The 16,550-nt window shown below is 38.3% G+C and overlaps 2 protein-coding genes across 2 annotated transcripts; one reads left to right on the forward strand and one right to left on the reverse strand.

Moving 5' to 3' along the window:
* Positions 1-443: 443 nt before the first annotated feature.
* On the forward strand, positions 444-2,393 carry LOC149933550 (uncharacterized). The gene has a single exon (XM_090157326.1). It carries the CDS (start codon positions 444-446, stop codon positions 2,391-2,393), a length of 1,950 nt encoding a protein of 649 aa, XP_090013452.1.
* A 10,419-nt stretch (positions 2,394-12,812) lies between these two features.
* LOC149933551 (uncharacterized) lies at positions 12,813-13,951 on the reverse strand. Its single transcript, XM_090157327.1, has 5 exons — positions 13,651-13,951; positions 13,501-13,586; positions 13,328-13,435; positions 12,977-13,263; positions 12,813-12,912 (listed from the first exon to the last, which is right to left on the reverse strand). The coding sequence occupies exons 1-5, from the start codon at positions 13,949-13,951 to the stop codon at positions 12,813-12,815; spliced, it is 882 nt and encodes a 293-aa protein (XP_090013453.1).
* Positions 13,952-16,550: the final 2,599 nt, after the last annotated feature.

Consider the following 16,550-nt stretch of genomic DNA (forward strand, 5'->3'; position numbering starts at 1 on the left):
GTCTTGATCTACGTTCGGGGTTTTGGCAGGTGGGAATGGCTCCTGAGGATGTTGAGAAGACGGCCTTTGTGACTAGAGAAGGGAAGTTTGAATTTTTAGCAATGCCTTTTGGTCTCACGGGGGCTCCGGGGACGTTTTAGAGGTTAATGAATAAGGTACTGAGGTATGCCCGTAGGTATGGGGTTGCAGTATATTTGGACGATATCGTCATAGCTTCACAGACTTGGGAGGAGCATATGCGGGCACTGCGTTATGTTTTCTCGCAACTTCGTCTTGCGGGTTTGACTTTGCGGTTGGACAAATGTAGTTCCGCCCAGTCTGAAACTGTCTTACTTGGGTATAAAGTTAATTCTGAGGGGGTACGGTTGGATCCTGCGAAGATTGAGGCTATTAAGGAGTTTCCCCGGCCTAAAAAGTTGAGCCAGGTTCAGCGGTTTCTCGGTATGTGTGGGTGGCATTATCGTTTTATCCCTCAGTTTGCGGCGCTGACGGGTCCTTTGAATGGGTTAAAGGGAAAGAAACGGCGTTGGAAGTGGGAGAAGGAGCATGAGGAAGCTTTCCTTGGGTTAAAAACGCAGCTTGCGGAAGCTGCCATGTTGCGAACCCCCGATCCTGAGGGTAAAATTTTTGTGACGAGGGACGCTAGCGGCCAGGGCATTGGGGGAATCTTGTCGCAGATTCAAAATGGGGTAGAGGTGCCTTTGGGTTATGTCAGTCGGTTATTACGGGGGGCTGAGTTAAATTATAGTACGCCCGAACAGGAGAGTTTGGCTGTGGTCTATACGGTGGAAAAGTTTCGGCATTATCTGGAGGGGCGGGAATTAACGGTGATCTCTGATCATCAGGGACTGTGTTGGCTCCTTCGGTTGAAAGACAAGAAGAGTCGGTTGATGCGATGGGCCCTTCGGCTACAGGAATTTTTACCGTTCGACATATGCCATCGAAAGGGGAAGGAGAATGTGGTGGCGGATGCTTTGTCTCGTTGTCCTCTGGGTTCCGGTGAGGGGGTCAATATTGTCGATGGTGTGGATCAGCACGGGGATCCTGAGGTGGGCTGTATTAATTCCATGATTTGTAATGAAGTCAACACTGGGGGGATTGTGAGTCAGGTTTCCTTGGATGAGATAAGGGAGGCTCAGAAGCGGGATCCTTTTTGGGTGGAAGTTCGCGATCGGCTGGAACGTGGGCTGGAACCTGATGAAAGGGCCTACGAGGTGAGGGGAGATTCTTTATGGAAGAATGTTTGCCGACTCCTGAGGATTAAGCCTAAGTTGACTGCGCCGTATCATCCTCAGTCAAATCTTACGGAGCGGGTCAACAGGGGTTTGGGGGAGATGATTAGTATTTATGTGGGGGATTGCCATACTAAATGGGATGAGAATCTGCCTTTGAATCAGTTGGCCATCAATAGTGCTGTCCATCACTCGACGGGGTGTTCTCCATTTTATCTACACCACGGTCACGAACCGACTTTGCCTTGGGACAATCGGGGGGGGGGGGATCTTCCTGAGGTGACGGAGGAGGACATTGTTGCTTATGAGCGGGGGCCTTTACGGGACTTGCAGTGCGCTCTGGATCGGGCCATCGATATTAATTTGGTGGCTAGTGAGAAACAGAAGTCGTATTATGATAAAGGATATAAGGATGGGTCTCTGGAGGTGGGGATGCTGGTTTGGAGGGTAAATCACCGGATCTCGAGGGCTGCGGATCGGATATGTCGGAAGTTTTCTCCTCGTTGGTTGGGGCCGTTCCGAGTGGACAAGCGGTTGACTCACCTCTCTTATGTTTTGACGGACGTGCTCACTGGCGAATCGGCAGGTACTTGGCATATTAATCAATTGAAATTGTATTTATCGGGCTGGGACTTGGATGCGGTGGCTGATGTGGAGGAGGTGGTTGATTTGAGTGGGACATCGGTGGGGTCGGATGGTATACTATCACCGGACCGCTCGCAAACGGAATTGGTTTCAGAGGGGGTGGCTGCCGAGGGAGGTCCTTCGGAGGGTTTTGGTGGCGTATTGTTGGACTGTTCTCCGGTGTTAACGACTCCGGGTGTTGTCTCGGTTGGTTCGGGGGTGGTATCCCTAGTTCCGGGATCTTTGGTTCAAGTTGATGGGGATGAGTGTGAACGGGGTTCTGGGGATGTGTTGACTTTGCCGGGTCGTTATGGGTGGAATCGGTTGTTGGTTGCTCGGAAGGAGAGTCCTCGGCAGGATATTTATTATATTACCCCAGGACCGGTTCGGGAAAAGTTGCGATCGAGTCCTCAGGTTGCGACGTATCTGCGGGATCATCCTAGGCAGGGTCGGGTGTTGAGTTTGGATAACTTCACTTTTTCGTCTCGGCCGGTTGGAGGTCCTCCGTTTGAGACTGTTTGGGAGGCCTTGTGGTGATTCGGTTGGTTTGTTTTCTTGGTCTGGGTGGGGTTTTTTGCCTCTGGTGTGTTTTTCTCCCCTTTTTGGGGCGGGGGAAGATGTAACGGGGAGCTATTACGGGAAGCCTCGGTGGGTTTTGTTTACGTTTACAGTACGTCCTGGAGTGGAGAGGTGGCGCCACCGGTCTGGTGGCGGGCGGCTTATTTGGGGTTCAACGGTCAGCGGCGGTGGGCTCTTTTGGATATATAAAGAACGTGCTGGAGAGACCGAGGTCATTATGAAACTAGAGACCGATCAACGATCATTTTCATCTATTTAATTTCCTGAGTTTACTCTGTACGCGTATTAATCGGCTGGCTAAATAAAGAGTTTTTAAAATATAATCCTTTGGTGAATGAAGTGTTTAATTCGGTTGAACTAACAGAACTCATCGGTCAAACCTTGACCCCACGTACCCCTACACCCCATCAATAAGTCCTTGGTGAAGCGTAGCTCTGTATGGATGGTACCAATATATGCGTTAAATTTTACAAAGACGGTTTTTTCTGCAACGTAAATCGGTACTTGTGGTCGCGCAACTTCTTCGAGGGTATGCGGCAAAATATTCAAGAACCTATAAAAATAGGTTGACCCAATCCATGAAACCTAGGTTCTACATTACCAAATTGTTGAAAGTCACTGACAGCGTGTTTAACTGTATTTAGGGATGTCGCACACTCTTCTTGGATTTCGACCACCTACTCGCAACTAAAATAATGATTGAAATTTTAGATGAGTAAGCTATGATTTCGTAATAAAGTGCGCGACTATCGATTTCCAGGATCAAACAAGTTTATTTTGACTTGCCCAACTTTTCAATATTTCAAGTCACGTTTTTCAGTGAAAAATAAGTGTTTTTCCATCGAACCTCAAGTGTTCGTAGGTTTCAGATGATGCTTTACAAATTCTCAATTTACAAAGTTGATCTAGCACCTGGTGGTGAACAAATTATTTTTCTAAAAGTGTGAAAATATTTTCAGAAAACGAGGAAATTTCACCAATCATAAAATTTCCAATTTTAAGTAAAAAATCACTTGTCCGAACAAAAATAAACACCCTCTATACACGTATAACATTATTTTATAAAATATTATACAATAATGTAATAAAATGAATAATAACGTATTTAAAATTTCTAGAGCCACGTGTAACCGATCAAATTGAAGCGCTATTGATATGCAAAACCTAAGCATTCACGAAGAATTTTTAGAAATGTCCATTCATCAAAAGATGATGTAAGTGTGGAATACTGGACTGTGAATATTGAGAGAAGGCTTATGAAATGGTGAAGCAGCGGCGCGAGACCGATGACGTTATTGCAGACAGACCACCACATTCAGGGACCGGATTATAAATTTCCTTTCACGTTTCAGCGATATAATGTAATTACGCGATAGATATGCGTGAGTGAGAATAGCATTCGGGCATTTTCGTATAATTCAAGTGGCATTTCGCGTGGTCATAATGTAGGCAACGCCTCCAAGTAAGTGAAAACGGAACTTCCCTATCGCATATTTCAAATTCCATTTTGATTAACAATTCTTCAACGTACTAGCGTTGTATTTTTTGAGTATCATTCACGCGTATCAGCTTTATCTGACACACATTCGTACACACAGGGTGAGTGGGACCATTAAGTCCCTGCTAGAGACTTCCAAAGCCCACGCTATCGAGGCGATACTAAGGGATAGGGACCACTCAGTCCCTGATAGACACGTCTAAAGCCCACGCTATCGGGGCGATGCTAAGAAATAGGGACCACTCAGTCCCTGCTAGAGATGTCTAAAGTCCACGCCATCGGGGCGATACTAAGAGATAGGGACCATTCAGTCCATGCTAGAGATGTCTAAAGTCCACGCCATCGGGGTGATACTAAGAGATAGGGACCATTCAGTCCCTGCTAGACACGTCTAAAGCCCACGCTCGGGGCGATGCTAAGAAATACACTCTTTAAAAATCGGGTGCTTTATAACACCTTTTTCTTCGCCACAAATATGACACCTTCCAGATAATTAATGTACACCCTTTCGGGATACCAAGTTCCCCTTTTTGAAACGAAAATACTCCTGTTTGCAACAGAAACTACGTCTTGAAATGTATGCCATTGCACCCTTTGGCGGTAGAAACTACACCTTTAAAATTATACAATTACAATGTATACCTTTTGGCGGCAGAAAATACACCTATAAAGGGTCATTTTGTACCTTTAAGCATTAAATCATGCCTTTAAAGGTGGCAATACGCGTATTAAAGAGTAAAATCAAACCCGTGAAGGAGTTCAAAAACCCCTTTAAAGAGTTAGGGAAAACCTTTATATAATAAATTTACACTTTTAAAGGTGTAAATTGGACCTGGTAAGAGTTACATATCGCCTTTAGAGGTTTAAATACGCCATGTTAAAGTGTACAATAACACTTTAAAAAGTGTAGAAGCGCATTTTCAAAGATAAAAATTGCACCTGATCTAAAGAAGTGTAATTAGGTTCTTTTAAAAAGTAAAATTACACTTTTAAAGGTGTAAATGCTCACTTTAAATCAGTGAAATTGCACTTGGTAAGAGATAAATAACACCTACAGAGGTGTAAATACACCTATTTAAAGAGTAAAATCACACTTTCAATGGTGTAAATGCACACTTTAAAACAGTTTAGTTGCACCTGGTAAGACTTTAATCACACCTTTAGATGTATAAATATACCCATTTAAGGATTAAAATCACAGTTTTAAAGGTGCAAATATGCCCCTTACAGAGTAAAAGCACACCTTTAATAAACTAATTAACCTATAAATCGGTTTATATGACCTTTTAAAAGGTACATTGCACCTAATAGCTCACTAACAATTGTAATGGTTTTATTATGCCATATTAAAATGTTCAATAACACGTCCTTTGTTGGTTTAAACAAGTTGGCAAGCCAAAATATACCTCTCCTCGGAAGAATTGTCCCTAGTCGTATTAATTTCTCGAGATGACCCTTAAAGATATATCTCCGCAATTCAGAGTTATTTGCTAAAAATGTTATCCCAGTTCTATTACGCCCGCTATAAAATTTTAATTATAATTAAATTAATTGAGACGAAACGACCAATTTTAATTTATTCAGAATATCAGAAGTTAAGTAGTTACAACAGTGAGTCAGACGTACTATAACAATGCACAATTGAATTGAACCCTTTTTACAGTACAAGTTTATCAGTTGAATATAATACGAAGCAAATTTTAATGAAAGAAATATCTACAGAGGGTATTTGTATTTTTCTCGCTTACGAAATACTATAGCCACACCTTTAACGCTCATTTTATTTCAACACTTGCCCTTGATGAAGATACCGTAGAATAGCCATTTTCGACATCTGGTAGTGGACGACTCTTAGACTTTCAGTTGACGTTGTGACACATACCGCACGAAAAAGACCAATGCCATCCAATTTCCAATATCATATATTGACTCGCAAACCCAGGAAACCAATGACTGTATTAGGAATCGTAGATATCCAAATATTCACACCAAATGAATGAACAAGAAGCAAAAACCTTACCATCAACAAAGCACAAAGAGCCACTTGACTAAACGCAACCTCGATTATCAATAAAAGTTAAATGAACGCCTTCGCTGTATTGCAACTATATTTAAAACGATTATAAAACCCGTAAATAAATAACAAAAAACTAACAAAGTGGATCACCCTTTAACCCTCTTATCTCTGCTGACTGCGCTAAAACAAGATAAAAAATTTAGACTTTAACAATATTAAGTCTTCATAATTTAATTCTATTCGTAAAAAAACCACATTCGGCCTTCATAATTTCATTCGTAAAAAAACTAGATTAGGCCTTCATAATTTCATTCGTAAAAAAAACCAGATTAGGCCTTCATAATTTTATTCGTAAAAAAATTCAAGACTTTATTAACTATTATGCTTAAGATGAGTCTCTTATTTGCAATATAGCTAAGGAGTGTTCGTTGGTTCTGTGGTAGAGCGCTCAACTGCCTAACCGAACGGCCTGGGTTCAAAACCTGGGTGGCGCATTTGTTTTTAATCAATAGAGAAATCGCTAAATTAGAATTTTTTCGATGCCATAATTTAAATCTTACACGAAATCTTGTTCTATATCAATTAAATCAGGAGCTGGAAAAAACACACCCATGACAACCGGCGCGACGGTAGGCGTTAACGAAAAAAAAACCAACCAACCTAACTCAACGCAATCGCAAATTTTTCCGTTTACGCTTACCGTCACACGGTGGTTTTGCCAACCTTTAAACTGCTAAAACAGTTATTCGACTGCGTACGCAGTGAACCAAGAAACTGCGTACGCAGTGATTACCCTTTGCCCCGAAAATGCGAACGCGTTCGCAGGCCTGACAAACAGACCCACAGACATGGTGGTTGTATAACCCCTCCTAGGGTACAAAGTCCCCTCGGAGAGGTAAAAACACCCTTGAAAGATTGATAAAGGAATTGTGATTCTAATAAATACTATGTTACCAATAGAAACAGTGAAAATACAAAAAGGTAGTGTAGTTGAATACAAATTGATATTTATTTTTAAATTAATATATATTTTTTCATTTCACATGGTATCAATTAAACTAATTCGAAGAAGTTGTTTTTCAATGAAGAAATTGTTAAAGTTTACAGCACGGCAAAGTGATCGCGACAGTTTTAAAACAATGTTCAGCATGACTAAAGCAATACAACACCGAACCGGCTACACCTAAGAAGTAAATAAAACTGCGACAAAGAACAATAATGCCAGGGTGTTTTATACCGAAAACGAAACGTGTAAAAAAGTATTCTTATCTGTAAAAAACAGAATGACGGAGAGATAAAATATGTATAAAAAACTTATTGATAGATTAAGCACGAAAAAATATCTTTATCGTATTTTATTTAACTAATCACCCTCGATGAAGATCTTACTAGAGGCGTAATGGCTGATCATCTCGGACCAGCTCTGTTCTATAGAATTCACGCATGTTGATACGCTTTTCGTAATGGGGGAATTTGGGGTTGTGGATCATTTCATTGGCCCAGGCGTTGTAGATATTCAAACAAGAACTCAAAAATTGACACTAAAGCCCAGGTTGGACTGAAACTTTCGACGTGACGTCTAGATAGTTTTATGTGCAGTTATTCAATTTTTGATTGTCATTTAATCCATTTTGGACAGAAACGTTAGCTTTCTAGGAAAACCCTTCTTGGGATTAACTACACATATCCATGTAAAATAGTAACCAATTAGTCAATTACACAATGTTTTAGTTAATAAAGAAATATTAAAAATCCCTAGTTAACGATGTGTTTAAATGTGTAGTATTGCTCTACAAATGGGCGTTTTAACACGTTTAAAGGTGTGATTTAACTCTTAAAAAGGCGTATTAACACTTTTAAGGGTGTTTTTTAACTCTAACAAAAGGGCCTATTAACACCTTTAAAGGTGCTGTTTAACTCTTAAAAAAGGCGTATTAACACTTTTAAACTTGTGATTTTACTGTAACAAAAGGGCTTATTTACACTCTTAAAGGTGTGATTTAACTCTTTAAAAGGCGTATTAACACTTTGGCAAATCGGTGTTAATTTGGAAATGGAGAGGTGTAAATTAAGATCTTAAAAGGTGTTAATTAGAACATAAACGGTGTAACGTAATCTTTTATGGGTGTCACTTCGATCCTCGAAAGGGTGTTTATAACAGTATAAAAAGAGTAACTTCACCTTCCTAAAAGGTGCTTTTAATACCATTTATGTTTCAATATTCGTAGTATAGGGTGTAGAGGTAATCCTTTACAAGGGGGGCTTTTAAAGGTGTCCCTAAACACCTTTTTTGTAAGATAAAACATCTTTATTATATTCTCTTTTAACACCTTACTTTTGCCCTAAAGGGTGTAGTGTACTACAGCGGCTAGCAGCCATTTTTGACTGGCTTTTCAACTGCAAATTTAACAGAATTATTTTCACAAAATACCTTAACACTTATCTTCACTTATAGTCACAGTTTTATATTCTAAATTTGGAACTATAGCCCCGCCACATGTTTCCCACTTTTTAGTTCCACCATACCAACGTACTTATTAAGGGGAACTTAATGGTGCAAAAATTATTAGCCACAAATAATTAATTTGAAAGATATACTAATTTTAAAGATGTACGAACCGAACGGTTCGAGGCGTAGAATTCACTCCGCGGCGAAGAGAGCTCGCCGTCGCGCCGTTTTTGCCCTTTCGGAAATCGGCCTTTCTTTATTTGTTAGGAGTGGTAATGGCACCAGTTGAACCACAATATTAGCGAAATATGCTGCTGCAGTAGACGTGGGGTCTAAGGATTAAAATGACGGTGCCCGAAACAAAAAAGAAACATTTCACAAAACGGATTCTATTTCCGCTAACCATGCCCGATTCCGGGTCTTCGGAAGATTCTACGGCTATTTTTAACAAAGAATAGGTACGTTTGGTTTTTGTTTATTTTTTAAGGTGTATTATTTGTCAAGGATTACAGTAATACAAAATGTTTTGGCTATTTTTAACAATAGGTAATTTTGTATTTTTTTTTAATTATTTTTGGTTTATGATTTGTCAAGGATTACAATAATGCAAAAAGTTTTAACCGCAATTTATTATTTAGAAAGATATGATAAATATAAAATTGTTACTTGCCAGAAATTTTGGGTAAAGTGTAGAATAGCTGCCCCCCGCCCGATTTTTTTATACATATTTTTTTGGTTAGAGGGCAAGATTATTTTAATGTTAAATAATGTTTTGCCGGAAATGAATATTTACAAAGATATGAATTTTTAAACATTGGCCTTTTGCAGTGAATTTTCCCTAGGACGATTCTTTAAATTCCTAGATTTTAATGGGTTTTGGATAACGTGACGAAAAATAAAAATGTGGAAATGCAAAACATTACTAACATACTTTTTTATTTTAGGTATTTTCGCCGTATTTCAACGCATTTTAGGGGTTTTGGCGGGGAAAGTAGGTTAGGTTATTTATATTATTAGGTTTGTTGGATTAATATCGGGTTGACGTTCGTTGATGCGTCAGGCTTGGTGCTGTCCTCTAGGTTGCGTTATAGATGGCCCATAGCTTTTTTTAGTATGGGGGTGGGGAGGTGCTGCGCGCCCCCAGCGCTCGAGTGAAGTGAGTGCGTGGCGCCGTCAGTCGCCAATACTTAGAATACATTCGACGTTGTATAGGTCAACATCACACAGAAGACATATAATATGACATAGTATGGTTAAAAAAGCCTAAAATGCGTTGAAATACGGGAAGAATTCCCAACCCTTAAAAGTTAGTACTGTTTTGCTTTTCAGCCTTTTTCTTTTTCGTCATCAGTCCTACGTTATCCAAAAAGTATTAAATCTAGGAATTTAAAGAATCGTCCACGTCATCAGTCCTACCTCATCCAATACGAGTGCGCGGCGCCGTCAGCCGCCAAGTTATAGTCTTTGGGCATTTTTTAATTAACTTTTTAAATAATGCTTTGCGGGGAATAATTTTCGCATCATTGGAATATCCTTAAAAAGTACTTTCAGGGGGGTCGAGAAACGGGAACAAAGGGGGTGGCGGGGCTATTGTTCCAATTTACTACTCTTTTTAATTCAATACATAGTTTTCACTGAAGGGGGTAACGTCCTTTCCCCCTCGAATTCATCCCCTGTGCTTCTCCCCGTACAGTACTGCCAGTAATTTGTGAGCGTGCTTTAGCAGTCGACGGTCTGACTCGCCATTGAAATTTCAATACAAGTCCTAGGCTTAGCTTCATAGATAGTTTAAAAATGAGTTCTATTAAATCAAAAGAATTTTATAAGGGCTATTTTGAGTGTTTAGGGAAAGAAGATAGAATATTATATAAAAAAAAGTATTTAAAATTTGTTGGATTTGATCCATATGAAGAAAATGTAGACAATTATACATCTGATGCTTCACAATGGCCTAAGGTGCAATTTCCTGATATCTCAATGTGGTAAAGGAGTGTTGAAATGCAAGAATCTTGAGAATGTCGACTCTGTGAATGAACTGGTAAGTTGCACGTTTAAAATATTTATTATTGTATTGCCAAAAACTTTACTATAATTTTATGACATATTGGGTCATATTGAAACTATGGGCAGTGGTTAAGTATATATTGTATTTTCTAAAGTTATAAGACTATTAGTTACTTATTTCTTATAAATATAAAATTTCGTCGTGACATTGGATCTGTTTTTTGTACATCAGTGGCGTAGATCATTGTTTGATTTTTAGGACGTAGAATTTAAATATATTTTCAACATTTGTTAAGAAATTGCCTATTAATGGAGAAGAAGGAACTTCACCTAAAAAGGTTATCAAATCTGGAGGGAAAAAAAGAGCACCAAGTGGAAAAGAGAAGAAAAAGACCACAAAGAAAACTAAATTTTCTACTAATGATTCCGATCTGACCAATTCAAATTCCACGATCCAAAATAAAATTGAAAATTATAAAGATCATTTAAAGGTATAAATAATTTTTCTCATAAATAATAATTTTTTTTGGGTCTAGGCCATTTAAGTGCGGTCACTTTCGGTGCCGGATTGTTCGGTGCGGTCATTTCGGTGCATAGGCTGTTTCGGTGTGTAGGTTGTTTTGGTGCCGGCTATTTCGGTGTGTAGGTTATTTGTGTTTAGGTCGTTTCGGTGCAAATTTTAAGTATATAAAATATAATATTTAATGATTTAACACTAAGAAATACAATATGTGAAATATATAATAATAAAATAACAAAGCTAAAAATGAAAATTATGCGCCACACCTTCTAAATATTTCATTGCATCGTTCTTGCCGTAGTTTTTGGTAAGATTGTGAAGTACATCCATCTTTAACAACCTACACACCGAAAGAACCCCTCCGAAATGACCGCACCGAAACAGCCGGCACTGAAATTGCCGGATCTCATTTTTTATAAAGAATTTTTATTTTTGAAGGCACTGACTGAAACAATGGATCGGAAAGAATTATAAGAATGGTGCTTTCGTTTAGCCGAAAGAATTCCGGAAGCAGAGACATTGCTCAATAATCTAAGAGTACAAACTGGTCCACCCGCTTCGTCTTTAGGGGCACCGAGCTCGACTGGAGGGTGATCATGCCCGTCCGGAGGTCAAACAAGCTCTTCCACAGACGCACCGAGATCGTCCAGGGGAAAAACAAGCGCGCCTGGTTCTCCTAATGATACGCCTCCAACAACAACGAAATTTGTGTGTATTTGCGGTAATTGCAGACCTATGCCAACTCAGGACGAAAATGTTTGCTGCATGCATTTTGATTGCATTACATTAGGGCCTCTATTTGCGTTGGAATGCTTATTACCCGCACTCTTGGTTTTGACCATGAGACTACGCCACGAAGGGGGAATAGTTCGTGGGCTCCATAACTTAGTAAATAAAAATTATCGTCACGCTGCCTACCGAAATATTACACTGTGGCAATATGGGTTTTTAGGGGAAGGTCGAAGGCTAGCTATACCGTCATGTTGCGTATTAAAAATTAGGAACGAATTTCCCGAAGCTAATGGAGATTACGTTGGATTTGTACCTGGTAGATTACCTTTCTAAATTTTATTGTGTTTTTATGGAAAATCTTTAATGTAGGTTTTATATGAGAGTGGATAAATAAAGCGATTTGTTTTGGTTGACTCAGGTATTTTATTAAAAATTAGAAGCGCTATCTATTAACAAGTTTTATCTTTTAAAACAAAACGAGAATTGTGCTTTTGGATCATTTCTTCCAAGGGTGGGGGGTTATTCATTCCCCTAGACCTATGTATTCTTCTAGGGTCATCTCTTTGTTTTGGAATCTTCTGTAAATGGTTTCCCTAGTTATTAAAAAAAAATTGTAAATTCATTTGCAAAGCCGTACCCTCCTATTTATAATTGAAACCTTGAATTCTATTCTTTTCTTAAGAATGAGAGACTTCAATTCGTGTACGTAAGGATAATTTTTGTTTTCATAAACTTTCGATACCCGCGTGTCTCTGCTTTTTCGATTGTACGAACATCTATATCTGCAATTAATAATTGAATTAAAAACAAGTTGGCAAGTCAAAATATACCTCTCCTCGGAAGAGTTTTTAATTTTCAGTGAAGCGTAACTGTATCCGTGGTTCTGCGGTAGAACGCTCACCTGTCGTGTAAGAGGGCTCGGGTTCGAATCCCGGCCGATTAAAAAATTATACTACACCCAATGACCAAAAGAGGGCGATTTGGAAAAACCTTTTCCCTGATTCTAAGAAACTGGGGACGCAGTGATTACCCTTTGCCCCGAAAATGCGAACGCGTTCGCAGGCCAGACAGACAGACACGGTGGTTGTATAACCCCTCCTAGGGTACAAAGTCCCCTCGGAGAGATAAAAATTGATATCCATAAAACTTTTTTGTTTTTACTGTAGCTTTTTAGATTTTGTGACTGCCTGCTTCAGTCCAACGTGAGAGTTATGGTCGATAGCGGCAATCAAAGTTCGTAGTTTCTGTCCTACCCACCTAAAATTAAATCAGACAAAATTATGTAGCTTGCCCGGAAGTTTATTTTATTTATGATACTTACGTGAAAGCAAATCGTTTCGGTAGATAACTTAAAAGTAAGCTGTTGAAAACTTCTATGAATCCAGTGTGCCTGAATTTCAAATAATATTTAAGCCGTTTGAAAAGATACGGACTTTTCACGACGCTCTCGAGGGCTTTGTAAGCTTGCGAGCCCTCTTCCAACCAGGGTTTATTCCGTTCCTCCTCGGGTAAGGGCATTTCGTGTGGACAGCAAAGTCCAATATCAAATAGATCAGTTGACCATTCGTGTTCATTGACTATGTGTCTTAGACACGACATCCAAGTCCACTAAAATTTATTCAAAAACATTTTTAGAATAGGGGAACGTGGAGTTGATCGTTTGAATACTTACTGCCATTTTATTAATATCTCCTTCACACATCAGAGAAGAATACCAAAAGTGGTTTTTAATTGACGGGGCCCACAAGGCGAGAGACTCGCAACCCTTCTTACTCGATTCCTATTAACACAAATATCAAGGTTGAAAACAATAACGAAGTAAAAATATGCACGCATTTACTGAACCTGGATCAATTTACTATGTATATTTTTCCCACCGTGCCAGGTATCCAATGAGAGTTCCGCGTTTGGAAATACCCTTTCTTTCTTGTCTAAAAAATAATAATTTCAATGCATTGGAATTTCGTCGCGAATTTTGGTTAAAAATACACGTACTCATCTCGGCAACTATTTGACAATGAGCGTCAGTGACAACTTCAATAATCGTGATATTATTCCGTGCGGCCAGTTTATTTATTTCCTCGGCAGCCTTCTTGAATCCAACAAATTCCATAGCGGAGGTTTTCCCATTCGTTTCCCTTACGTCAACAGTGACTATTGACAATATCTTCTTCGTATTTATTTCGCAAAAAAGGTACGTTTCCGTCATAGCCGTATGACCCGGTGAGTCACATCTACCATCGCCAGCTATTACTATTTCTTGGTCACGAAGCTCTTCGAACGTTTTTCTTTGCATTTCGTACCAATAATCGCTTACGGCTGGATAAATATACCTTACTTGGTAACGGTAAAATGTGTGGCTTGAAAATAGTTCAATTTTAGCGTGTCGAAATAAGTTTTGTATTTTGGTGAAGAGACCACCTGACAAAATAATTGAACTCGCAATCACGAGATTTCCGGCGTAAAGATGATTTACGCGTGGTTGGCTTTCCCATATTCCCTGTTAACAATTTGAAACGTGACTATATGATAACAAAGATAGATTGGAAACTTTGTCTTTGCCCTTGTGTGGCATCAGAAGTTTATAAGATATTTCTACGAGATAAGCGTTGGTCTCTCAATAGCGCTAATGGTTATCCCTGGATACACGTGCTTTCGCACAAGGGCGTGCCAAAGTTTTATATATATAAAACTTCGGTGTAGGTTCATTTTGAATATTACAGGTTGACGAAACACGCGACAACGTAAGAGTCCGTCCCTGGAAAATACATTACCCCCGTGGTAGGCACGCCCCTGCGTTCGCTGCCTCTTGCTGGTTTTCCAAATTACATTCCGTACGAAAACATTGAAATAATACTTACTATTCAAACTAATAAAATTCGTTTTTATGTACAAAATAAATATTTCCTACGTAGAGATATATTATATACTTCTGGTCGTTTGTATATCTTCAAAGCAAACCTTAGTATGATTTTTATTCTTGGATGAACAACTCCAAGAAAAAATTATAGCAGTTCCTTCGAGTCGGGAAGAATAATCTAATAAAAGACCACAATGGCAGTTAGATCCATAAGCCTTCTCTACCAAATGTGTCAGGTGTGACCGATAAACTAAAAGAATTTGATCATTTAAGATCTCGTCCGATGATTTTTCTTTTTTGTGCTTTAAATATATAATATATATATAAAATAAAAACTATATAAAAAGTGATCACTTTATAATTTACTTTTGGGGTAGCCTGCTCAGTGATAAGAGAAGGGCAAGGAGATGGTATACCACCAGCTGGGCTGAAAAAATCTGGCGGCACTGCCTATATGTGAATAGCAAATTTAATAAATTTTCAGGGGTATAAAATAAAATAAAATAATTGATTGCACCTTTAGTGTGTTCTTGGGAGTATAAGGGTGTTCTACGTCTTGAGTAAGGGAAAGTATGGTTTCGGGTGTTTCTTCCCTTAAATTAAATCCGTAAAATAGTATGAAGAAAATTAAAAGGCATGTAGAAAGGTATCAAGCAATATCTTACCCATTACAGGCGTCCAAAATAACACGGGGTTTATATGACCTACGTTTTTGAAGAAAGCATATATATCTTTATAAGTTATCACTTTGAAACTATATACATTTTACCTAATTAAATTAGAATCGAATGGCGTGGAATGAGTCGGGCCATAATTATTGGTTCGACGAGTTTTTATTGGCGTTGTATCATTATCTTTTTCAACAAATTTCCTTACTCTTTTCCGAATAGACGTAAGAGGGCTTTTAAATGGGCTTACTAAAATGAAATTTGAATAAGAATTGCAATTTTTATCATTCAACTGCTAATATTTGGCAGAACTTGGATATAAAAGTAATTAGTCAGTTAAAGTTTCCATAAAAATGCTTTTAACCTGAAGAATAGAAAAATTACAAACATTTTAAAAGTGCATCGGAATATATGAAACCAGAAGTTGATAATATGTCTTCGAGAGAAGTGTTATCTCCGCATATTGTTTTTCGCTCAATAATTGTACCTGAGGAGGCTTTCGCCAGTTTAAAAAAAATTCGTTTAAAATAATATGCGATATGGCGCGTGACGCATTACGTCATAATTAATTAATGTCATTATTTATTAATTAATTTAATTAATGGACAGACAAAATGTGTTAAATATCGGTAAACATCGATATAAATAGTATTTTTTTTGTTTTACATTGTCAGGTGGAGTAATAAAGGCGTACATTTTGAGCCACGGTGCAGTGCACACGTCCGCGGTTTTGGTGGGAAATTCAGATCATATTAAAACTATCTAAAGAGTCGAGCTTGCGAAATTTCATGCATCATTTTTATGTGCTAGATTAATGCTTATCTCGTAGATATATTATAAACTAAAACCATTTTTATATTTCAATGATGATAGATTCCTTAAATATTACATTCGTTATGACTTATTATTAAAACCAATACTAACATGCAGAACTGCACGGCGATCCATCTATTTCTGTTTGCGTTTCTATGCCTAAATAAATAATAAATTGTTAGAAAACGATGTTTTATCGAATTATTAAATTATTTAATACTTTTTTTAATCTTAAAACGTGTATTTCCCGAATAACTTCGGGATCCCATTAATTTAATTTTGGTTTCCTCTAATTCGTCCCTATAATAATTTTCACTCATATTAACAAAATTTCCGAATTAAAAAAAAACACAAAAGGAGAATAAATTAAACTAAATATTACCATTTTGTGAACAAAAAAATTGCAAAATCGTCATTTTTTAACCCTAATTTGTTTCCTTCTTCTGTCCATCGTTTGAAGGTTAAATCATTTAGATAAACTGTGTGCCTCTTAGACATTACTGTATATTAAACCTCGAAGTACTCGAACTTCCACAACCGAACCCTGGCTGGTT

Source organism: Leiobunum rupestre, chromosome 8 (assembly GCF_980474605.1).
Source record: "Leiobunum rupestre chromosome 8, qqLeiRupe1.1.hap1, whole genome shotgun sequence".
Taxonomy (NCBI): Eukaryota; Metazoa; Arthropoda; class Arachnida; order Opiliones; family Sclerosomatidae; genus Leiobunum; species Leiobunum rupestre.

Coding starts and splice junctions, on each gene's coding strand:
- LOC149933550 (XM_090157326.1), top strand. CDS start 444: ATGTGTGGGTGGCATTATCGTTTTATCCCTCAGTTTGCGGCGCTGACG.
- LOC149933551 (XM_090157327.1), bottom strand. CDS start 13,951: ATGCAAAGAAAAACGTTCGAAGAGCTTCGTGACCAAGAAATAGTAATA. Junction 13,436..13,500: donor TACATAGTAAATTGATCCAG/GTTCAGTAAATG, acceptor TTGTGTTAATAG/GAATCGAGTAAGAAGGGTTG. Junction 12,913..12,976: donor CCGAAACGATTTGCTTTCAC/GTAAGTATCATA, acceptor ATTTAATTTTAG/GTGGGTAGGACAGAAACTAC.